Here is a 26,187-nt window from a genome sequence, read left to right on the forward strand (position 1 = left end):
TGTGCAAGGTATTTAAACACTCGTTTTAAGACACATTCTGTGTCACTTACGAGCGACGGAGTTGTTTTGTCTATGCGGTAAAGTCATAAAACTTTATTGATCGAACAAAAGTACGACTCTATACGACACACAGGAGCCTCGTTGCGTTTTAAACGCCGACGGCGTCCTCCTGTGGCTATTCACGGTACCGCAGCCGAGGAACTTTTGCCAACAAAATTAAAACGCTTGATAACTTTAATTATTGACTAACCAAAGAGTTTGTTTAAATAATTAACCACCGTTTTCAAGTACTTAATTTTGTTTTAATTAAAAGCAACACTCAACCAGTAGTGTATAGCTTTTCTCGTTGTAGTAAAAGTGTTTACCCAATTTTTAGGCACTTTTGGAAACCTCTATTGAATTAAATGTAATTTTAATTTAATGTGACTGTCCTTAGTAGACTTTTGTTTCCTAAAACCTGTAACCTCAAATGTATGCTGTGGTTAATAGTAATTTAGCAGACTAAATTGCTTAACACAATACTTTGTTGAGGGTTCTCAATTATTTAATGCATTGCCATTTAAAATAATTGGTAACATATTTGGATACCATCCTTTAATCTGTGCCTTAAGAATTTTGGTAAAACAGTTTGAATCAACTAATTGAGCCCAAAAAGCCAATCTTTAAGCATTAAGCATTTCCAGCATTGTCTAATTGGCTAACAATTAGTCCTTCCAAATTGAGTAAAGTGAGCTTACGCATATCTTGGATATCATAACGCTACTTTTAACAATGGATGCTTTGGAAAATGCCCTTGCGACCGTGACTAACAATCTCATTCCAGGCTATGCCGACGCGACAGCCAGCGCTAGCGCAGAGATTCTTGACACCAACATTGCGCAACTCGTTTGCGACGCTCAACAAGGGTCGTTAACCCACGAAGATATGGCACAAATCCTCAGCCGACTAATGGTGAATTTAGTGGCTAGGTGGAAATTGAGTGACCATGAGCTTGAACAAGTGAAAAGCGTTCTGACAGCAGAACAGCAAATTCACGCCCAAGTTAGCAGCAAGCTAACCGAGTTGGAAGCATGGTTGCATGAATCTGACCGCGTGGACTTGGGAAACCAAGTTACAAAATTGACACAGGAACTTAAAGTGAGTACACAAACTGCCCGCACGCATGAACAAAATTGGCATAATGCCACATCTGAAATTCGTGAGCTAAAAGAATGCATTGTAGAACTATCAAATCAGCCCACTGAAGCCCATTGGATTGATCTCCAAACTGAGCATGAATTTGACAAGTACTTGCTAGCTCTCGCGAATGATGAAATTGCGGAATTAACTCAAAAGATTAGACTTTTGAAAAATGAACGCACTGAAGGAAAAAGGCAGACGTTTCGCTTGAAATCTCAGTTGATGGCAATGGAAGAAAAACTCCGGCGATTGCAGCATCCATCCTTCAACACTGGCCGGGATGACGAGTCATCCCAGGCTGAATCGAAATTGCAGCAAGTCCCACAAGGTAACACCAGGTGTCCATTGACACCGTCCCAAACCACTGCTTTGGAGGTCCCCGTTCAGGACCTGTCTCAGGTGAATTCTCCTTTGCATTTTGATCCACTTGTGGTGCACGCACCTGTTCCTTTTTCAGACGCTGCCATGTTGTCTGATGTGCAGCAGACTTCCTCTGCAAATCTTGGACCTGCTTCTCAGCCACCTGTGCCACTTCCGGTTCCCACTCGCTCCATGGCAAGCACTTCTCCAATTGCCGCTCAACACACACGGGGGCCCCCTCCCTCTGCAGTGTCACTGAGAGGAGCAAGCCCACCTGTCTCTGTGCTTCTACCGAGAAGCACACTTCTTGTTTCGGCACCCCCGCTAGGCGCCACGCCTTCTTGTGCGTCTCCAGTTGCTGCCAACCTTCCTTCTCCTGCTCAACAAGCAGATGCTTCTTCACCTCATCATGTGGCGCAACCAGGCATGTCTACAAAAGAGTTAGACACGATTGCCAAGCACATTCAGAAATTTCAGCCAAAACAAGATTGCTCTGATAATACTTCTGTGTACCTCAAAGACCTTGATTTTCATTTGAGGAGATTCCCACAGGCAACAACGGAAGACAAGATTTACCTCATGAAATTGACGTCCACTCGAGAAGTAAGTGATTGGATCGACCGCCAGCCGATCCACATCTTGAATGATTATCGAGCACTGTGTCACGCATTGTCTCGTGAATTTGATGGCCCAGTATCAGCAATGAGCTTTCTTGCTGCCTGGTCAGTAAAACAAGGCCGAAAGGAATCACCCAGCCTGTATTATAGTCGCCTGCGCAAGGCATACTTTGGGCATCGTAACGAACCCAACATGGAAGAACAGGTAGAATTCAAAACACTATTTTTGAACAACCTCCACCCAAACACAAGCCGCCTCTTGGGTGTGACAACTTGTCCTCGCACGCTAAGTAGCCTAGAGCTACGTGAACTTGCATCCAAGGCCTTTGTGTTTTTACGCGAAAACGCTGCTAAATCAGTGGAATCCTCTGTTTACCATGTTGCAGGTGGTTCAGACGAGGTCGAACGACAGTCCGAATCACAGCAAAGCGACGATGACATCGCCGCTTCCCCATCAAATCCTGCACAACGGCCTCAAAATGGTTCTCATCAGCAGCACCAGTACGGCCGCAGTGCACCTGCGCGGTTGAGTCATAGCTCCAGCCGTGGTTGTGAACGGGAGAAACCCTTTGCGAAAACAAAACCTCGCAAAAAGAAACCTCCCCGCACAAATAGTCCTCAGGAGCCCCCATCCACGTCAGGTGACTCCTCAATTGACAGCAACATCTGGACAAAAGTTCTTGATGGGCTGCGCAAATTGTCCAACGACAGTCAGCCGACAGCCATCAATGAGCCAGAGGTGTCGGACAACACCGTTCTTTTAGTCCAACTGGATCCAGCACCTTCTTTGCCTTCTGCCAGTGCACCTGTTACCGAGTCGAATCAACCATTCAAACAGCTCTTAGGTAACCTCAAGATTAAAGGTGCATCGCGTAAGTTCTATTTGAGGACGACACTTGAACAAACATTAGACTATGACGCTTTGGTTGATCCTGGCGCTGACATTACAGTAATGTCCAACACGCTCTTCAACCAACTTCAAGCCATGCTGAAGAACAGTGGCCGGATGCTCCGCCTCAACCACTGCTCATTGGAGATCGGTGCGTTTGCACTGACTAACACCCATCTGGACTCCATGGCAACGTTACACTGGACGATTGGACCACACAAATTGCTGTGGAATCAGTCCCGCTCCTCATTGGTCAAGATCTGCTGGGCCGCTTCAAGCCCCTGATAGATTACGACCGACGCAAAATCTGGTCACAGGTGCGGCAACCTCTGCCTGCAGCACCGCTGACCAAAACTGCCAATTGTTATGCACTAAGCCTAACAGAGCCTTCTTGTGAACCTGTTCTGAGTGTACAAAACTCACACCAGGACTCTCACCCAACTCAAGGGGGGACCATGCCTGTTGTCCCCGAGATGCCCTCAAGAGGTCACCTTCGCAACACCAGCTCTCCCCTCGGCCAAGTTGAACGTCCCACTCAGGGTGTGCAACTCTGCCACCTTACGGAACGCGACTTGGATTGCACCTCTGAGCTACGTATGACACAAATTGAGGCCGTTGTCCTCACTTTTGAAGCAAACCATTCAGCTTCACCGCGGACTTTGAACTTGAAATCGCACTTGAAATTGTCATCTAACAACCCAAACAACACAGTGGTTGTTCTTTGCAATCTGCTTGGCGCATTGTGCCTATTTCTGAGCAATTTGTTACCCACCCTGCCCACCCTTGCAATGCAGATGGTGCGCACCACTGCCCTGCCATTCACTGCCCCCGCTTTCGCGCCTGCAGTACTTCTTTTGGGCCACACGTTGTCAGCCTTTGTGCTCAACAACACTTATCTGATTTCAATGAACTTGCAGTCCATTGTTCTTCTCTTGCTTTTGCTCATTGTGTGGCTCACCGCCGCCGCGTGCCTTCCTCGTTCGCCTGTCGACGGCTCACCTGTTCATGCCAAGACATTCGCTTTTGGGGGTCACCTTTTGCTTCCTGTCATGGGCTTTCTTCTTGCTCCTCCGTGGACCGCACATCTCTGCCGTTCGTGGCTCCACGTAGCCGAAGGGGGGGTCATGACATCATACGCCCATGACATGACACATAGCTGTCAAAGGGAGGTCATCACAACAGGACTGGACCAGCCAATCAGGTCCAACCTCCATGACCTCACTTCCTTGGTTACAATTGAGGGACGAACCTCGCCCACCTTTGTTGACCACCATCAGCAGGTACAAGATACACCTGTGATTCTTCCTGTGGTTCATCCAAGATGACTTGGAGCTTTTAGCTCCCACCCATCAGGCACCTATGGGTGCATTTGCCTTTCCAACTGATGCAGGACCCAAACGGTCCCTTTCCAAACAGTGGTTTCAGACACCCTGGCGCCTAATGGCTAACACATTTTTGCTGCTGTTGTGTATGAATGCGCTAACGACATATTTAAAGTGGCTAGGGCCAAACCTAACCGCCATAACGCCATTGAATAGCCAATTAAATTTGTGCTTCACCCATTCGCACACCTGCACTCATACTTATGACACCATGTGCATAAACAAACACCCTGGAAAGTGTACAGTGACTCAAATGAACTTCAGCAGACTCCCCAAACAACTAAAGTGATTGGTAAGAAATGTGCCTTTAGCTACTTCTTTTATTAGCTTCTTATTTAAAATAAGAACCTTAACTGCTAACGCTGTTAGTCCAAACACCGTTAACTTGAAAATGGCGAAACACGCGAGTCACGACCAAGATTCCTTTTGCCGAACAACGCGTAGCAAACAAATGACCAATCTACCGTCTCCCGACAAAACAACCAAAAGGACTACGCTAGTCCTCAATCTGCCTAGCATCACGCTAAGCTGAACCAAACTAACCACGAGACAGTTTGTTTCTTCTCGGTGTCCCAACCAGAGCACGCTCACACGCAAGGTGTGACCGCGCTGAGACTTGACATGCTGCACTAATCTGTTTGATACATCAACAGCTCAGTTGTGAGAACGTCTTCTCGGCCTGCATGCTCCCTTAATACAGCTTTCTTTTGCCCTAGAAAGATCCAAAGTCATAGTAAGAACCGAAAGTGCCCCCTTTCAGTCACATTGACATGACATTCCTACACAGGCCTCTAGACAACTATTGGACTTCTATTTTTCACTCTCGTGTTCTTCTCCTGTTGCGTCTGTTACTTTCCCCTTCCACTCTATACACGACACGTAGTGTAGACCTAGAGGGAAAGATAACATCATAGCCAACTGCCGAGTCGAGCTTTAGCAAAGGGAGGGGAGGGGTGGGTTTGCACCAACTTTGTACTCTGGTAACTGCATTGTTGTGCTTCACCTGTCCACCTGCCGATGCCACGTCTAGAAGTGCCGACCGAAACGTTCTGTCGAAGAACGTTTCCATCGCCAAAGGGAGGATCTGTAACGATTATCGGCCGGTTGTAACTTTTTGCAACCTCAGTTCCAAAGGAATTGAGCTCCTGTGGCCTGAACATGCCACTGTGGGGGGTGGGGAGGACAAGAACATCCCCCACAAACAGACAAATGCTCTGATTGACACGCGCACGCGCACACACACACAAATCAGGACAGTAAAAGCCTTCTTAGAAACTTGACTTTCTTATTTTGCAACAGAACAATGAATTATGAAATGTTATGTTTGCCATTTGTGAAATGTTGACTCCATGAAATGTCATGAAAATGTTCCATTGCAGTGGCAGATTCTCCACTAAACTTTCATGTGTATGCACGTTTTAACAGTGTAAGCTAGGTAACATTTCATTTGAGGTATTCAATTGTACGTGTTGCATTGGTTGAATTCTGACCTTAGAATCTTAACACACATGGGATCCAGATTCAATCTGATTAGTCAACCAAAACCTTCTCTAAGCTGGTAACTTTCCACTGTGGTCTCACCGGCCCCCCTGGTGTGGAGGCCGCCGCCTTCCCAATTTAAAAGCACACTCCCTGCGTGCTGCTCTCTCTCTTCCGCCTCTTCTCCGCTGCTCTTTGGCTCTTCTTCTTCGCTGCTCCTTGGCTCCTTCCTCCATCGGCGCGGCTGCCAGACAAAGGGCTAGCCCAGCTAGCTTAACCTCCAGCACACGGCAACGCACAGAAGCCATCGCGTGTAGCGACAGGCGCAGCGAAACACGCTGCTTTTAGTCCCTGCAAAGGCTCAACGGATGGTGCTTTTCCCAAGCACGCTGAGGCCTTCACCAAGAGGGCCTCTCCCAGCCAGCAGGTTGACCCCGTGACGCTCAGTTGGCCAGCCGGACGACCTGTCTCTCCCTCTCCTGAACTGAACCTTCTCCATTCTATCTTCAAACGGGCTTGGCGAGTCTCCATCCAGGGTCCTGCTTCTCAGACCAACCCCATCTGTAAGTGCAACTTTGCAGGCCTTCGCCCTAGTACAAATTGGTGCAAACTAGGTTGATTGTGGGTCCCATGTTGGTTTGATTTAAGAAATCCATCACCTTGGTTAAGACCGTTTCTCTTTTCTTCTTTTCTTCTCCTTTGATTATTTTTATTATTTTAGTTCTCGTTTCATTTCCTATCATAGTAGTTAGTTTTGCTTCTTTAAATTCTAAGTAGATTATCCCACCTAGGATAGAGAATAAACGTGCACAAAACTCAACCCCTGGTTTACTGTGTGTGTGTTTCAACAATTTATAGTGACCTCTAAGCTGAACAAAGAACTCACAAAATTGTAGTAAGGGCACAACCTTCATTTTAATGACTGATTCAACGAGGTTCTCATCTGTTATCCTGATAAAATTATCAAAAAGAGATGTGGTGCTCCGCAGGCAAGCTCAACTTAATTTAAATATTAAGTTTGAGTCTCCTTCAATTAATGAGCCAATTGATTATTAATTTAATAATTAACAATTATTGATTTAATAATTAATTGGACCGATTTCCCTTACAGTTTTAAAGTTGTGTAATTGATCTTTGTTAAACAAATAACGATCTCATGCACATTATTAATATGACTATTATACAATGTTAGCATCCTACTTCACTTAATACTACCATGCAGTTGGGGCTCAAAGCAGCAGGTTCTTTATTGAAATCATTTTTGAAAAGGTAGTTGAAAATGTATGTACAGTATGTTTTGAAAGCAGCTACATTGTTGATAAAGATCAAGCACTGATCATTTGTTAACAAATTGATGATTCTTAGTTAACTTATTTTTCCTTTCCTACCTTGGAGCATGGCAAACTTAATATCTTTTGTTTAAACTCAATTATCGGTCCCAACAATCCTGATTTTATAAAGCCAAATAAATGTACCCACAAGTTTTGACATCTTGGGTTTAGTTCCCCTGAAAGATAGTTCAATCAAATGTGAAAAGCTTTCTAGAAGAAAAAAAACAAAACAAAACTTTGTTCATAATCAACTTACTCATTTTCCACTGATATCTTTCTGTATGTTCACTGGCAAAGCCAAACCACAATAGGAGATCATATTTCACATCCATATTTAATGGTGTGGCGCTTCCAACAGAGACACAGGACATGCATACATTGTTGTACATTAAAGCTAAGGTAATCAACATATACACTGTATGCAGAATGTCAGTTTTTGTTGAAATCTGAGCCACATTCCTATTACAGTCATAGTGTGCTATTTTATTGAAAGCGCCTTGTGGTTTTGATTGAAGAGTGAGTATCTCAGTGTGTAGCAAAGGCTGGATGGACTCAGCATCCCACAATCTCCAGAGAGCAGATGCTTTGAGAACACTGGCTAATTACTCTTCCTCTCTGTTTGCTTCGTCAACAGGATGTAGGACGTAAACAGTGCCACACGCCAGTACAGGGTGGATAAAAAAATAAAAAATAAAATAAAAAACTATAGCAACTGTAAACATAACAGTGCTTAAGGTTATTTGGGTATGAGTAAGGATGTAACGTATAATGTTAAACTTGAGCAGAGGACTGTTTTTATTTGAAATGCATCTGACTTTTCAATTTTATCAATAATTACTTTTGCTAATCGATTAATTGTTTGGATGCCTTTTTGATTTAAAATTGTACAAATGCTTCAAATTTCAGGTTCTCACTTGTAAATGTTATCCGATTTTCTATGAAAGCAAAATCAAAACAAAGCATTTGCTTGTTTTTGCATTGGAAAACAATGATCAACATTTTTGCCCATTTCCTTGCATGTTACAAACCAAGCCAGAAACGGAATCAAAATTTATGTCACTTTGAAATCATGTCATGTTTCTGAACCGCAATTAAAACGTCTTTAATCCAATTAATCAACAAAATAATCAACAGATTAATTGATGGAATAAAGAGGGACATATGATTTTTTTCCCCCCTTACTCAGTGAGGAGACATTTCTTTTCTCGATGAAAATGACAATAATCGGAATTCCTTTATTTTGATTAAGTCAAGTCAAGTAAGGGAAGATTATGAATATTAATATACTGTATTATATTAAGAATATTTGGGGCATCAATAGTAGCTGCCTATGTTGTCAGTATCATATAAATGATCTGTGCTCACGTTTTCGGATTTGTAACCACATCTGGAAGAATCCTGATTCTGATCTGAAGATCTCCGTTTCCAATCCCAAGGCTGGATTTACACTGTATTATTCAAGTGACACAATTCTGATTTTCTGCTCTCAAGTGACACAATTTAGAAATGCGTTATGGCAGCAAGATATGCTCTGATACCAGTGACCATGGCAGTTTGCCCGAAACATCATGCACTGTGGGGCTGTGGACATTTTTTTTTTTCTCCCTATTCAAGTCTCGCTCTTGTTTTCTCACAGTCTGTCATGGTTTCTGTGACGGTCTGCCGGGAGTTGCATCTCCAAGGCCGCATTACAGATGCCGGTACGTTTCTTCCCAGCCCGCCACGTTCTGATGAAGTGCTCACACTTTTCATGTGAAGTTTTTATGCTTTGGAGCCTGCAGAGTCGAATCAAGTTCCACTACCGGGCTCAACGGCAAAGTTGGGGAGAAACTGCAAATCTTGTTCCAAAACATGCAGAAAAAAAAAAAAAAAAACTTTTGGAAGCTTTATGATTAGGTATGCCACAGTGTTTGTAGGTACATGAAAGACATGGTTTGTCTTGAGAAAACTTGTAGGCGGCAAGTGTGTAACATCGGGAAATAAATACTGTCTGCTTGATACGTCTTGATTAGGCACAGGCAGGTTTAGTTGCCTTCACACCATTTTACTGAGGTTTCTCATTTGCAAAAGTGATAATTTCTTTGATGAAAATTTTTTGTCATACTGTATTTTTCATCACATTTTTTTTTAGATGAAAATGAAACAAAAACTAAAATAGCAGCCATTAATTAAGATGATGATAATAACTAAAATTGACTGACAATTTTGTCAACGACAAATGAAAACAAAAACAACACAGTGACGAAAAAGTATTTACTGGCCAATTTGACTGGTAATGTGAGAGGCATAGACCTTTTTCACAAAACCCTGAATTTAAGCAATCATTGTGTGCATCAACTTCCGATGTCGTTCACAGCGTCTGAACAATGTCGCTGGCGAAACATAAAATATCGTAGTAGTTAGTGAGAGTTAGTTATATATATATATATATATATATATATATATATATATATATATATATACATATATATGTGTATGTATGTATGTATGTATGTATATATCCATCCATCCATCCATTTTCTTAACCGCTTATTCCTCACAAGGGTCCCGGGGCTGCTGGCGCCTATCTCAGCTGGCACTGGGCAGTAGGCGGGGGACACCCTGGACTGGTTGCCAACCAACCGCAGGGCACACAGAGACGAACAACCATCCACACTCACACGCACACCTAGGGACAATTCGGAGAGCCCAATTAACATGGTTAACCATGGTTCGCTCAAAAGAGCTGTCTGAATACCTGCGATCAAGAATTGTTGGTTTGTATAAAGCTGGCAAAGAATACAAAACCATCTCTAAAAGTCTGGATGTTCATCAATCGACAGTCAGAGAAGTTGTCTACAAATGGAGAGTTTGCCACTGTTGCTTCTCTCCCAAGGAGTGGCCGTCCACCAAAGATGACGCCAAGAGTTCAGCGCAGACTACTCAGAGAGGTAAAAAAGAACCCTAGAGTGTCTGCTAAAGACTTACAGAAATCACTGGCACAGTCCAATATCTCTGTGCACGCATCAACAAATGTAAAACATTGGCCAAGACTGGTGTTCATGGGAGTACTCCACAGAGCAAGCCACTTGTCTAAAAAAAACATTGTTGCTCGTTAATGTTCACAAAAAGGCACTTGGACACTCCACAGAAGTTTTGGTAAAATATTTTGTGGACAGATGAAACCTGCCTCAGGGCCTGGACAACTCATCATTAATGCAAAAATGAATTCAAAAGTTTATCAGGATGTTTTGCAGGAAAACCTGAGGCCGTCTGTCAGACAGTTGAAGCTAAAAAGAGGATGGATGCTGCAACAAGACAATGATCCAAAAACACAGAAGTAAATCAACTTCAGAATGGTTTCAGAAGAACAAAATACACGTTCTGGAGTGGCCAAGTCAAAGTCCAGACTTGAACCCCATTGAAATGCTGTAGCATGACCACAAGACAGCGACTCATGCCAGACATCCCAGGAATCTGACTGAACTACTGCAGTTTTGTAAAGAAGAATGGGCCAAGATTAGTCCTGATTGAAGTGCCAGACTGATCTGCAGCTACAAGAAGCGTATGGTTGAAGTTATTGCTGCCAGAGGGGGTCACAAAATATTAAATGTGATGGTTCAGTTCCTTATTCCTCCCCGTTCTGTCAGTGTTTGCATGCTATTCTCATTAAAATCTGAAAACCTATAAATGTTTGGGTGATTTTAGTTAAAGCAGACACTGTTGTTTCATCTGTGTGATTTTGACAAAGATCAGATCACATTTGATGGTGATTTTATGCAGAAATGTGAGAAATTCCAAAAGGTTCAGATACTTTTTCATACCACTGTATGCACTTTTTTTTTATCATTAATTAGGACAACATATTGTCAGTTCAACATGCTTGTAACAAAGTTTACTAAAGACACTGTTGTGTTAAATGTATCTTGCGTGTTAAACTAGTTTACAAATAGGTGTGTTATAATTTTCTGCATGAAAGTTGAAAATATCAACTAAACTGTCAATTTAGTCGACTAAAATCGCTATTTATTTTGTCAACTAAAATTGCATTAAAATTAAAATACCAAAAGATGACTACAACTTTACTTAAGTTTAGTCAAAAGACTATAAAACTAAATTAAAATTTCTTGTCAAAAATGATCTTCAACATGACTGTATTTTGGTAAACGTTTTGACACTTTAAAACTCTCACTGGGCGTTCATGGCAATCACTTGCCCTGATTGACTTGAAACGAGTCTATCGTGGCCGCCGGAGATATTGTGTAAGTGTAGCTTTAACTACAGCAAAAGATACTGATTAAATATAGTCAGCCACTGCGACTGGCTGGCAACCAGTTCAGGGTGTCCCCCGCCTACTGCCCGAAGCCGGCTGGGATAGGATCCAGCACCCCTGCAACCCTTGTGAGGAATAAGCGGTTAAGAAAATGGATGGACATAGTCAGCCAAGGCCAAATAATTGGTATGGAAATTAGTATTAGTATCATTCATGCTTTATTGATTACTTCTGTTCTTGACTTGTGGAGTTTTTTCATTTGTTCTGTCAGTGTAAACACAGCCATATTGGATAAGTGTCACTTGTTAATAGAAGGTTAAAAAAAAAAGAAAAAAAAAAAGAAAAAAAAAAAAAAGAAAAAAAAAAAGAGGATCGATGCATTAAATCTGACCTGGGCAGTTGGACCCACAATGAAAATCCAGTGTAAATGTTTTAAACATGTACATTTGAACAGTTGTTTACATAAATGAATCTTACACTTCAAGATCCCAGCACAACATCAAATGTAAAAGTTCAGTGTAACCTCACAACTTAATATTACTTGCTGTTCGAATCCCATGACTAATAACTGTGTCCAAACCACATATCCTATGTCTGAAGCATGTGAAAGGACAACAGGGCCATGAACTTTGACCTCACACAGGCTGTTGATACTCCCCAGAGTTAGATGGGGAAGTGAAGGATGTTTACAATAAGGTTTCTTTACCCTGCAGTAGTCGTCAATGAAGCGCAGTCGTTTCATGGCCACGTCTCGCACATGACTCCTTCGGAAGAGAATTTTACCTGCACGAGAGCATGTTTGGCAAAGGTCAGCATTTTAACCAAGGAAAGAGAAACGTTTAGAGAAACACTAACACAATCACTTGCTTGAAAAAAAAAAAAAAAAAGACAGCAAATGAAAAAATCAGGTTTGGCTGCGTGGACGTTTTGAATTGCATGTAATACTCAGGCCCACCAGGAGATGTCAGCAAGGGTTGGCTGTGAGCCGCCATGGTCACAGCAAGATTCCGTTCCACGTAAACACAATGTTAAGTTAAACACCATAAAGATTCAGTGATGGCCACAGTTTGTGCTCTGGAACTAATTTGTCCAAATGCTGTATAATAGATCTAAATCATGTCATGATTATGCTCACATTGGTGTCACTGTATTTGCTGTCATGCCTGAGTTCAAGAGGTTGTTGGTTTTATTTATAAAGAGAGAGAATCTCTTGAAGGAGGAGGAGAGTTTGAGGGGAGATGGAAAGAATTTAGTCAATGCTGGGATCAAGTCTTGACTGCAGGCATTAAAAAGAGCATTAATCAAAACACATAGGCGCAATCATTTTAATTCGCTGAGAGGTAAAGAAACCAACATGATGATCTTACAGCAGTAGTATTCAAGATGCACGCGACGCAATACATCAGTGTGATTAGCAGAGCCACTGAACTTTTCTGCCCACGACACAGCACTATTGATCACTGCTACTCTCAAGTGGGTTAGCATGAGCCTGAATGTCAGGCGGTGACTTATAACAGAAGAGACAAGCATGTGTGGCATGCGTTGGATCAATGCAAGGATGTGTACACAGACACACCAATCCATGTGATTAAACAACCCATGCATGCATAACCAAACGTTTGGTAAGCGAGCCTCAAAAAGATGATGTAGGGCTACAAACACATGGGAGATTATCAAGTCATGGGCCGCATCTTGTCAGCAGTAATTCGTACGTACACATGTGCAGAGCAAACCGGCATCAGTGCCTGGCTCACATTGACGCACTGCGCATACATTATTAATTTGGGAGTCTGTTGAGAGAGCAGGCTATTACCTGGGAGAAAGGGGATAATCCTCTTCTTTGGGTCTTTTTGGCCGCCCTCAATTGGAAACTTGTCAAGTATCTGCATCTAGGAAAAAGAAAACACACATTTTGGTCAAAAGCTCTTTTTGGTCGTGATAGATAATCAGGTTCTGCAAAAACTGGTGCAAACTAGACCTAAGTTCAATGCCTTTACATCAGGGGTGTCAAACATACGGCCTGCGGGCCGGATTAAACCCCTTTGCGGGCCTGATCTTTGTAAAGTAAAAAAAAAAAAAAAAAATCATCATAATGTCGGACCAATTAACTCATTCGCTCCCAGCCATTTTCACAGAAGCAATCCCGTTTGCTCCTGGCTGTTTTACTGGATTTTCACTGATTTTGCAAGGCCCAGAGAATATTGTGTTCTATTGCTATAAAAGCACGTAACCTACCAAAAGAAAGATTAAATTCCCTTCTTTCATCAGGAAAAAAAAAAGTATGTTTCTATCTGTTTCCATTTTGTGGCAATTAGCATTAGAAGATAGCTAAGTTTCATCAGTTTTCACAAATCTATTTAAAATTGCAAGTAATTTAGCCCTGGTTGATCTCCGCTCTTCTGCCACCTGCTGGCCGTTTGTGTAATAACTACCATTTCTGCAAGAAAAAAAAAAAAAAACTTTTTTTTTTTTTAAATCATAGACCAACATAAACATGTTAAATACGACACAAATTCAATTACTGGTAACACAAATACAAATACATATGACAAGGATTAACGCCATTATAATTTCATTAACTGCACCACACAATGCATTCTGGGAACTATATATATGCAAAACAGGTAGATATAACACGTCCGGAACTCATACAGGCAAAGTGCTGCCGCGTTTCATTTGCATTCGTGTTATTTTTTTAAACAATAGATTTATAGTTGAGCTCCATAATTTAGGACTGGCCCAAAAATCTAAGAAATCTGCGTATAATTGACGGCAATTGTTTTTAAGTTATATACCGTTATCTTACCGATTCGGCCCACTGAGTAATATTTTCCTCCATGCTGAGCTAATACGAGTTTGACACCCCTGCTTTACATGAAGGATCGTGACCAGTGAGCATAAAATAACTCAAACAAAGATCATTTTCAAAACATATCTAAACTGCCAAGCTGACAACACAACTGAGTAATAATGATGAACTGTGGGACATAGTGGGATTGTGGGACCAATCCGTATCCAAAAACTCGGATTTTTTTTTATTTGATCCAGTCTGATCCAAAACATAAGGCCAAACTATTATCAGATAACCTCCACTTCACTTTGTGCGGCATGCCATAGCACAGACGAGCTGCCGCCATGGTTGCCATGTGCCGTGTTTTGGTCATGTGAGCAGCAGCCTACAGAGCTGTAAGTCAATAGACAAATATCTAGGGTTGGGCTTCAAGTCTCAAGAATAATAAAATAATGATTTCATTATGTAATTCGCCGCTGACCCCTGACCCGAACAGCATACGCCTCTGTTTCGGTCTCTGTCTCGATAGTCTCTAGTCTCGATAATGTCTGGGTCTCGGTTGGTGTGGTCTTGACTACAGCCCTTAACTGTTACTGTGCATCATTTATTTCATCCTATGTACAATTACTTCATTTGCGTTTACCATTAAATAACCTTGACAAAAGGGACATTACCTCTTATTTAATTGTGGAACACACACATTCATTTGAATTCCATGTGTGTGTTCCTCCACGTAATCAGAGGAGTGTTGGCCAAGGGAGAAGTACCAGAAGTTTGTGGGAGTTAAACAAGCTGTCATTGAAAGAAAATGCTCAGCGACACAAACATGGTGTGAGAATTGCTGACGTTGGTCGTTAAGTGAGAAAGACAAAAAATGGCAAGTGACGAGGGACAAAAAAAGATGCCGTAGAGGTCAGTGGGTGCAAATGAGCGAGTCGGGCCTTATTGTGTTTACACATATTCGCCCGTCAGATAAATCAATCAACTGAGGCATGATTAGTGAGACAGTAAAAGAAAAAAAACAGAAGCAAAACAGAGGGTAAATAATGAGTCTTTTAAAAAATGGATGTGGAGAGCACATGCTTCTTACTGTATTTTATAATCATTCAAAATGTGAAAGTGGATCTATTGTTTGAACAAGGCTTGCAACATCTTGTATTCTTGTCCATTGCACATATGAAGAACCTGCCCTTCATTTCCTCACGCTGATCTGTAGCTGATGCTGACTTTAGCACAAAACACATTGAAAACTGTGACAGCTTTTTAAACTCACTTCTGTGTCTGAGATTAGTAGTAGGGATGTAACGATATCCAAACATCACGATACTTAAATACTTATATTTAAAAAAGATCACAATATTGTAAAAAAAAAAAAGAGCTCATACTAAAAAAAAACACAATATTGTGCTTTTGTTCATAACAGCAATGCATATAAACCATCTACAATCTCAAATAAAAGTGAGGCTCTTACTTGCTAATGCAATAACTCATTGATGGCTTCACAAGCAAATTAGATTCCCCTTCATCTGACAATTAGCATAGATTTTAAACATAGAAGGCCAAAACATCCCTAATGAAAATTAAATTGCACTAATAAAATAGCCACTAGAGGATGCTAGAACTGCACAAATGGAAATCAACCTGACTTTTTTTTAACAGATGTCCATCCACCCATCCATCTTCTTCCGCTTATCCGAGGTTGGGTCGCGGGGGCAGCAGCTTTAGGAGGGAAACCCAGACTTCCCTCTCCCCAGCCACTTCAACCAGCTCCACCGGCGGGATTCCAAGGCGTTCCCAGGCCACCCGAGAGACATAGTCTCTCCAGCGTGTCCTGGGTCGTCCCCGGGGCCTCCCGCCGGTGGGACATGCCCGGAACACCTCCCCAGGGAGGTGTCCACGAGGCATCTGAACCAGATGCCCGAGCCACCTCAGTTGGCTCCTCTCAACGCGGAGGAGCAGCGGCTCGACTGAGTCCCTCCCGGATGACCAAGCTTCTCACCCTATCTCTAAGGGAGAGCCCGGACACCCTGCGGAGGAAACTCATTTTGGCCGCTTGTATCCGGGATCTTGTTCTTTCGGTCACGACTAGAGGTGTGCAAAATTTCCGATTCTTAGATTATTCACGATTCGGCCGTGGAACAATCGAGAACGATTCACAAACGTCCAAATTCCGATTATATAAATATGCCAAGGGAAGCGAAACTAAAGTGAACCGGAGCGAAAAGTACGCGGAACTGAAACGTAGTAGCGCGCGCGGTCTTCGGGACGCTTTTGGGACGGACCCGCCTCGAGACTCAAAACAACAACAAGCATGGCCGAGCTGACCAACCCACCTCTTCGTGAGATCAGACCTGCTCCGAAAAGGCAAACAACTTCAGGCGGAAGTATCAGCTAGCTGGCTGCAGTGCGTCGGTTAGCGTTCTACAGGGCGCCGCGCAGTGATACGAACGAACGAACAGAAAAGTAGTGGCTGGCGGTAATGGCGTCTGACTTTATTCAGAAAAGAGTATTGTGGTGGAAATGTATCACGCTTTTGAAAACAAAAAGTTTTTAGAAGAAAAACGCTTTATTTCCGAGACCCCAGCCAGCTTTTCCTCTCGTCCAACGCCGAAGTCAGTGCTGATCGCACACACGGGAGGTGAGGATCAAATTGAGATTCATGTTAAAAAACCCGAACGATCCCATTAATGTTTACACGTTCATGTTTACACAAGTTAAAAAGCAGAAAAGCACTTGAGTTTTTTTTTTTTTTTGTACCTCTGAGAAACTTTAATGTTTACATGTTCATCTTTACACAACTTAAAAAGCAGGAAAGCACTTTTTTTTTTCTTTTTTTTTAGGCATTTGTATTGAAGTAGTAGTTCACATTGTCTTTCATTTATACCTCAGTGCACTTTTGAGTGGATAAAAATAATATATTTTTGCTCAATGCTATGTTTTATTCTGTTGAAGACTGAATATACTTAAAAGCTGTTGTTACAGAATGAGGACTTGAGTATTTTATTTACTGTTTTGACCTGTTAACTTGATACTGAAATAGTAGTTTATTTAGGCCTGAGAGGACTTTTGTACTATTTTTGTAACTAATGTACGAAACATTAAAAGCACCAAAATACATTGTTTTTTTTCTGCTGCCTGGGGGGGAATCAATAATCGTTTTATAATCGAATCGTAGCCTCTGAATCGTAATCGCAATCGAATCGTGAGGTGCCCCAAGATTCCCACCTCTAGTCACGACCCACAGCTCGTGACCATAGGTGAGGGTCGGAACGTAGATCGACCGGTAAATCGAGAGCTTTGCCTTTTGGCTCAGCTCTTTCTTCACCACAACGGACCGATACAGAGTCCGCATCACTGCAGACGCTGCACCGATCCACCTGTCAATCTCTCGCTCCATCCTACCCTCACTCGTGAACAAGACCCCAAGATACTTGAACTCCTCCACTTGGGGCAGGATCTCATCCCCGACCCGGAGAGGACACGCCACCCTTTTCCGACTGAGGACCATGGTCTCGGATTTGGAGGTGCTGATCTTCATCCCAACCGCTTCACACTCGGCTGCGAACCGCTCCAGTGAGAGTTGGAGATCCCGGCTGGATGAAGCCAACAGCACCACATCATCTGCAAAGAGCAGAGATGCAATGCTGAGGCCACCAAACCAGACCCCCTCAACGCCTCGGCTGCGCCTAGAAATTCTGTCCATAAAAGTTATGAACAGAATCGGTGACAAAGGGCAACCTTGGCGGAGTCCAACCCTCACTGGAAACGAATCCGACTTACTGCCGGATATGCGGACCAAACTCTGGCACCGGTTGTACAGGGACCGAACAGCCTGTATCAGGGGGCCCGGTACCCCGTACTCCCAAAGCACCCCCCACAGGACTCCCCGAGGGACACGGTCGAGCGCCTTCTCCAAATCCACAAAACACATGTGGACTGGTTGGGCGAACTCCCACGCACCCTCATGGATCCTGCTGAGGGTGTAGAACTGGTTCACTGTTCCACGGCCAGGACGAAAACCACACTGTTCCTCCTGAATCCGAGATTCGACTTCCCGACGGACCCTCCTCTCCAGCACCCCTGAATAGACCTTACCAGGGAGGCTGAGGAGTGTGATCCCTCTGTAGTTGGAACACACCCTTCGGTCCCCCTTCTTAAAAAGGGGGACCACCACCCCGGTCTGCCAATCCAGAGGCACTGTCCCCGATGTCCACGTGATGTTGTAGAGGCGTGTCAACCATGACAGCCCCACAACATCCAGAGTCTTTAGGAACTCCGGGCGGATCTCATCCAACCCTGGGGCCCTGCCACTGAGGAGCTTTCCAACCACCTCAGTGACTTCGACCCCAGAGATAGGAGAGCCCACCTCAGAGTCCCCAGACTCTGCTTCCTCAAAGGAAGACGTGTCGGTGGAATTGAGGAGGTCTCCAAAGTATTCTCCCCACCGATTCACAACGTCCCGAGTCGAGGTCAGCAGCACCCCATCGCCACTATACACAGTGTTAATGGTGCACTGCTTTCCTCTCCTGAGACGCCGGATGGTAGACCAGAATTTCCTCGAAGCCGTGCGGAAGTCATTTTCCATGGCCTCACCGAACTCCTCCCATGTCCAAGTTTTTGCCTCAGCAACCTCCGAAGCCGCGTTCCGCTTGGCCAGCCGGTACCTGTCAGCTGCCTCCGGAGTCCCACAGGCCAAAAAGGCCCGATAGGACTCCTTCTTCAGCTTGACGGCATCCCTTACCGCTGGTGTCCACCTGCCGGAGGTGGGCATTGAAACTCTTTCTGACAGGAGATTCCGCCAGACGTTCCCAGCAAACCCTCACAATACGTTTGGGTCTGCCAGGTCGGACCGGCATCTTCCCCCACCACCGGAGCCAACACACCACCAGGTAGTGATCAGTTGACAGCTCCGCCCCTCTCTTCACCCGAGTCCAAAACATGCGGCCGCAAATCCGATGACACGACTACAAAGTCAATCATCGAACTGCGGCCTAGTGTGTCCTGGTGCCAAGTGCACATACGGACACCCTTATGTTTGAACATGGTGTTCGTTATGGACAATCCGTGACGAGCACAAAAGTCCAATAATAGAACACCGCTCGGGTTCCGATCAGGGGGGCAGTTCCTCCCTATCACTCCCATCCAGGTCTCACTGTCATTGCCCACGTGAGCGTTGAAGTCCCCCAACAGGATGAGGGAGTCCCCAGGGGGACCGCTCTCCAGCACACCCTCCAAGGACTCCAAAAAGGGTGGCTACTCTGAACTGCTGTTTGGTGCATATGCACAAACAACAGTCAGGACCCGTCCCCCCACCCGAAGGCGGAGGGAGGCTACCCTCTCGTCTACCAGGGTGAACCCCAACGTACAGGTGCCAAGCCGGGGGGCAATAAGTATGCCCACACCTGCTCTGCGCCTCTCACCGTGTGCAACTCCAGAGTGGAATAGAGTCCAACCCCTCTCGAGAGGATTGGTACCAGAGCCCAAGCCGTGTGTGGAGGAGAGTCCAACTATATCTAGTCGGAATTTCTCTGCCTCACACACCAGCTCGGGCTCCTTCCCTGCCGGAGAGGTTACATTCCATGTCCCAAGAGCTAGCTTCTGTAGCCAGGGATCAGACCGCCACAGTTCACGTCTTTGGCCACCACCCAGCTCTCTATGCACCCGACATCTTTGGCCCCTCCTACAGGTGGTGAGCCCATAGGAAGGGGGACCCTCGAGCCCTGCCTCCAGGCCTGGCTCCAGAGGGGGGCCCCGGTGACCCGCGCCCGGGCAAGGGAAACCGTGATCCAATATTTGTCATCATAAAAGGTCATTGAGCCATGTTTTGTCTGGCCCCTCACCTAAGACCTGATTGCCATGGGTGACCCTGCCAGGGGCATAAAGCCCCAGACAACATAGCTCCTAGGATCATTGGGACACGCAAACCCTCCCACCACGATAAGGTAATGACTCACGGAGGGGTTTTAACAGATGTATTCCTTTTAAATATTGTGAACATGACGACGACAATATTGAGGCAATTTCAATATCACAATATCACGATATTGCCAATATCGATACATCCCTTCTTCTCATTATTCCAACCAGCCTCTCTTTTTTTTATTGTTTTACTTCAACAATAAGAGGTATGGACATCATTAATGATGTGCTGATGACACTTATTGTGTTGGTACAAGTATCAACACACGTATCACAACTCTCTGCAGACTATCACTACCAAAGGTACCAAGGAGACAATGGAGCCTCGACACTGACGAATAGGACGAATACTACTGAATGAGCTGTTAACTTGCATCATCTCCAGATCATACTGTATACAGTAGGTTTGATGGGAATGCTGGCAGGCAGGTGTTTTGATTTTCTCTGTCATGTGTTGCTTATGCTCTTATTCCTTATGAGGTTTGACAAGTTAGCTGTTGGACCACATCAGCTCATATCAACCACATTAATCAACCTCTTATTTCCCGAATGCATAACATCTCACTCAGTGACACACTACTTTCTCCCTTCCTCTCTGATGTGAAATTTGTAGCTAATTATTAAAAAATAGTCACAGCTAACAGGTTCAAGATTGCGCTCTACACAGTATCTCATTACAGTCGACACATTTCTGGCAAGAAGAGGAATCAGTGCATCCATCCAGGGTCATGGAAAAGAACAGGTGGGACTATTTAGATCAGGTCACAAGCTGATAGGACAGCCCCTTAACTCACACAGCCACAAAGTTTTGACTTCACAGCAAACACACCAGGAGTGCTTCATTACCAAAAGCACGAGTACAGATGGTGATTTATTATCCCCATCAGCAACCCAAAATCTGATGACAAAAAAAGGCACACTCCTGCCAAATCATTTCTCTACTTCTAAGAACCTAACTTCACTGTCTCCTTGGTAACCAGCACAGTGAGCGTGTGAGGAACAGTTGTGAAGCGACGTGATTGGAGGATGCCGCAGAGCTCTGGACCACTGATAGAAATGTTGGGAGTCAGGTGTGTAAAAAAAACAAAAAACACACAGCTCTTTTATCTCTTATCAGAGAGACAGCAGAGTTAGCTAGCACAATGATGTCATGTTTTTTTTGGGGGGTTGTTAGTTTGCATGTATGTGTGCATTCGCTAATAATCTCTCAGTCATTAGGAGTCAAGTGCTGGAATAATCAAATCAAGCACAAACAAGAGTTTTTAATTGGTCTTGACATTAATACCCCATAAAACAATGAGCTCCTTGTCATTTATGGTGATCCTGGGTGAGGACACATTAAACAATCAGACCAAATACTTGCTTTCAAAATTAATTGGCAATCAAAATTAAATAAAAATATAACATTTGTCAATTATCAAAACATTCCTCTCAAAATGATCTAAATAACCAGTATTCACTGTTCCAACACATTCATCTGATGATTATATATGATCTTATTCTAAAAATATAGCATAGCATACCTTAATGTAGTATGTATACTAAAGTAAACTGTGTTGTACAGTGAAATCTGAGTACAAGTGCTGGACTCTTCTAAGAGTGAGACAAACAGCAGCTCCTTGTTCATCCCATGCACATGCGCTAAGAATAGAGCAGCCATATAAGGAGCTGTGAAAGTCTGTTGGCATCAACTCAGGGATGCCGCACACTCCTTGGGCAGCAGATTGATCCCTTGACTTCCTGCTGCTGGTCATGTGATCACAAGGGTTTACCCCGGGCTTAGCGGTAGCGGGGCAAAGAGAATAGAAATAAACACACAAGTGTTCAAACAAACTGGAACAACTCATGATCAGCATGACATGGGCACCCATGTGATTTTCAGTCATTCAAAACGACAGCAGCCACACACCCATTCTCGATAGGCGGGACATGGCATAAGGAAGTTATTTCTCTGGCTCTTAGTATATACAATACGCAGACACAGTTAATGATAAACCAAGTTGTTCACCACACTATCAAACTCTTTAATCAGAACCAACATTGCATCATTAAAAGGAAAGCTTTAATTAACCGGGACAAAAATATAGAAAGGCTATAAAAAGCACACATTTTCCGCACATGCATTACTATATGTCCAGCAGTGCAGTATTTGATTTGTGTGATGAACCTGTATTAACTATAACTAATGTTTGGCCACTTTCGTGTTTGTGGTTGCTTTAGCATGAAAAGGGAGAAAAACATGTTTTGTTTTTTTATTTTTATTTTTATTTTTTTACTACTTCAAAGCAGAGCTGGAAGAAATTTAGAACAACAACAACACAGCTATTAAGTGAAATAACACTGAACAAACTTCATCACAGCATGTGTACGTGCTATCACTACTTTACAAGGTCCAAGCATCTTCCACTAAATTATCATGACTGTTTTGTGCGCATTAACGCCTCTCCAGTAGGTATGGGTAATATATATATATATATATATATATATATATATATATATATATATATATATATATATATATATATATATATATATATATATATATATATATTAGGGGTGTTAAAAAAAATCGATTCGGCAATATATCGCAATACTACAGCACGCAATTCTCGAATCGATTCAATCGGCAGCCGAATCGATTTTTTTAACATCCATTTTTGATGAAAAAATATTCAACAAAACGTCTAACTTTCACATCTTAAGCATGGAAAAATGTTATATTAAAGGAACATTAAGCCTAAATATTTTATTTCAATGCTGTTCTAACATGAAAAAGGTTACAACCTGTTTGTTAAATACAGTGGCTCACGGTTATAACACTGAAGTTTGAGATCAATAAATAATAAATTTTCATACAAATCTTACAGTGCACATGTACAAATTTACTGAATAGTATTTTCTAAATTGAGTAAAAAAAAATCCTAACAATCAACTTGTAAATTCATATCGGGATTAATCGGTATTGAATCGAATAGTGACCTATGAATCGTGATACGGATCGAATCGTCAGGTACGAGGCAATTCACACCCCTAATATATATATATATATATATATATATATATATATATATATATATATATATATATATATATAAAATCAGATTAATCACATCTTAGAATTTTGATTAATCATGATTAATCACTGACTTAAAAAAGCTTTTTATTCCCAACATATTTTGCCCGCTAAAGCGCACCTGTTATGTGTTAATTTTTTCGACATTTAATGTCGTCTTCAAAAATTTATATCCACTGCACACACTCATCCTGCTTTTTCTAATCAATTATTTGCATAATTTAAAATGGGAAAAAATGACCTACGGCATATGTAAACATTTATTAAATGCTTTACTTTAATGTATGTACCGGTAGTTATGTTTATTGCTCAAACTCCAACAGCTACCTTTAATTTAACCATCCACTGTCGGCTAAAAAGGATCATCTGCGGTCAAAATTAATAGTGTGATTAATCTGTGGTAAAACAATGATTAATGCGATAATTTTTTGTGATTAATTAATTAGTTAACGCTTTAACTTTGACAGCACTAATATATATATATATATATATATATATATATATACACACACACATATGTATACATACATACAAGATATCACAATGCTGGCCCATGCAATATGCATGTTGTAAAGACATGCAATAAGTTTCATATGGAATTGTTGGTTTTTATCTGAATTTGACAAGTTTGAAGTCAGACAAACTTAAATGGGCATCACCATCCAATAGTTCAACATTATCTAGGGTAATTACAATTAGTTAACTAAGAATACATTGAGTTTGCTTATTTTTCCACATGAAAAAAACATTCTCTCTTTTGATGATAAAAATGTGATTTCTTTAGGTACGTTAAATATAATATTATATAATAATATCGATATTGCAATATTAAACAACTATATTACATATCACGTTTTTTCCAATATCGTGCAGCCCAAGCTCTACAGCCAACTTAGCTTAGCATAACGTCCTTTTTATTTTCTTCTGACAGCTCAGATGCCTTCCCGAGTCAACGTCATAATCATCATCATCCTCATCATCATCATCATCGCTCTTTTTTTTTTTTTTGCGTGCGTGCGTGTTTGTGCGTGTTTTAACTAATCTGAAACCTGCTATAAATCCCATACCCTTCACCTTAACCGAATACTTCAGAGTCCCGCCAGAGTCCTGAAGTTGTCAGGAGACCAAAGGAAGGATCAAAGAAAAGAAAAATGAAACAAAGTGTAATCAAGAATCAACCAGACACCACCTACCACCCACAGAGTTACAAAACCAGAATCTTTCACCAACACCAGATATATCGGAATTCCAACATATCTTTGGGACCTCAAGAGACCAGAGGAGAGACGAACGGAAGGAAGGCAGGATAGATGAAGCAGAGTGATTTCCACAAACACCAGCCTCCACTGATTCAGTGACCAGTGGGAGAAGCAAATCCTGTTTAAGTTTGAGTAGATGCTGGTGTGGTGGATTTGGCAAGCATGAGAACCTCCACCAAAAGGGGAGCTGTCAACCTCAGCAAGGCAAGCGCAGCACCCCAGGGCTCCTCAGGCCACGGCAGCACCAGGGCACACACCCCCACCTCACACTCGACACGGCCGGTGCCCCTATCCCAACCTCCTGCAGAACGGGGCACAGCAGGCCCACATGGCACCACACCACTCCCCCCACGACCCCACTGCCCCCTACCAACACCCGCCACAGACAACAACCCAGTCCCCGCCTAACCCCAGCACTCCTCACCCAGCCACCCACAACACCAACATCCACAAACAAGCCTCCACCCCCTACTTAGCATAACTTCCTGTCTGTGTCTCATCACTATAAGTGCTGAGCAGTAGGGGTGTTCCATATGATACTTTCTACGATATTTCCGGTGTATTTTTTTGGGGTGCTAAAAATTTTAAATATCGCGAAATTGACGTGATGACGTAATCCGTAACATCATACATCTTCGTGTCCATTTGGACGTACACTCGTCGTTCGCTGCTGATTAAAATTACAATGTCGGAGCGTGAGGCTGTCGCGTCTTGCTAGCTAGCTAGCTAGCTAGCGCTAGATAGACAGACAGACAGACAGACAGACAGACAACATGCGTAATTTTTGGATTAATTGATAGGATAATCACTTCTGGGCATTTGTGCTATGTCTCTTTCTTCTAATCATACTGATTAGCTACAGTACAGAATGAGTCCTTGTTTCGTTGCACTTCAAACAATGTTGTGCTTTGGACAGTATCATTTCTAACCATGTGTAACATTTTATAGCGCAGTCAATTACTGCACATGCACAGTTGTGAAATGGTCAATATAGTGGAACTTGCTGATTGCCATGCCAATTATCAATACTGCATGGGAAATGACAAAATAGACACAATACTCAACAATGATAATACACAATTACCTTGTAACCCTAGAATGTCAGCAAGGTGTGACTGTAGGAGTTCATTCAAATCTAGTGGGGTAATTTTGTTATGATACAAAATAATGAACTGCATAATATCTTTCTTGTGGGAGGTTCTCAGTGGTTGGCGTCATCTAAAAATATGAGCTCTGTTGTAGAGATGTCAATATTGAAGGGTGTTACGCCCCACCTGGTGATTCTGGATTTCCATCATTTCAAAAGACAACAGTTGCTGCAAGTTATGCCTGTCCTTAACCCCTCACTTGTTGACAACAATCCAAGGCTGTAGAGCACTTTGTGACATATGGAATCTGGGGACAGGCTTCAACTGGAAAAGATCAGTCATCCAATTGGATCCTGTTTCCCCCTCGGGGCTGATTCCAGCTCAGGTTAAAACCAGCAGATGGTATTTGAAACCATATGGTTGTGGAAAAGGAAAGAAATAAAACGGCAACACAACTTCTTAATGTGTTGTTTAATGACATCTTCACATATTCTCTTATTTAAGTGGACGCCTGTCTAAGAATCTTGCGGAGGGAAAAATGCTTCCTTTAAAAGGATTTTCGATTTGA

General features: G+C 42.7%; 1 protein-coding gene across 8 annotated transcripts in view; it reads right to left on the reverse strand.

Annotated features, from left to right (window-relative positions):
• sh3pxd2aa (SH3 and PX domains 2Aa) overlaps window positions 1-26,187 on the reverse strand; it is a 143,140-nt gene that overhangs the window by 79,449 nt on the left and 37,504 nt on the right. For all 8 annotated transcript variants that reach the window (XM_077524146.1, XM_077524149.1, XM_077524145.1 and 5 more), the window contains 2 exons: window positions 13,303-13,378; window positions 12,196-12,272 (listed from right to left, as the gene is read on the reverse strand). In XM_077524146.1, coding sequence (XP_077380272.1) covers window positions 12,196-12,272; window positions 13,303-13,378 — 153 coding nt within the window. The remainder of the gene's footprint in view (window positions 1-12,195; window positions 12,273-13,302; window positions 13,379-26,187) is intronic.

This window comes from Festucalex cinctus, chromosome 6 (assembly GCF_051991245.1).
Source record: "Festucalex cinctus isolate MCC-2025b chromosome 6, RoL_Fcin_1.0, whole genome shotgun sequence".
Classification (NCBI taxonomy): Eukaryota; Metazoa; Chordata; class Actinopteri; order Syngnathiformes; family Syngnathidae; genus Festucalex; species Festucalex cinctus.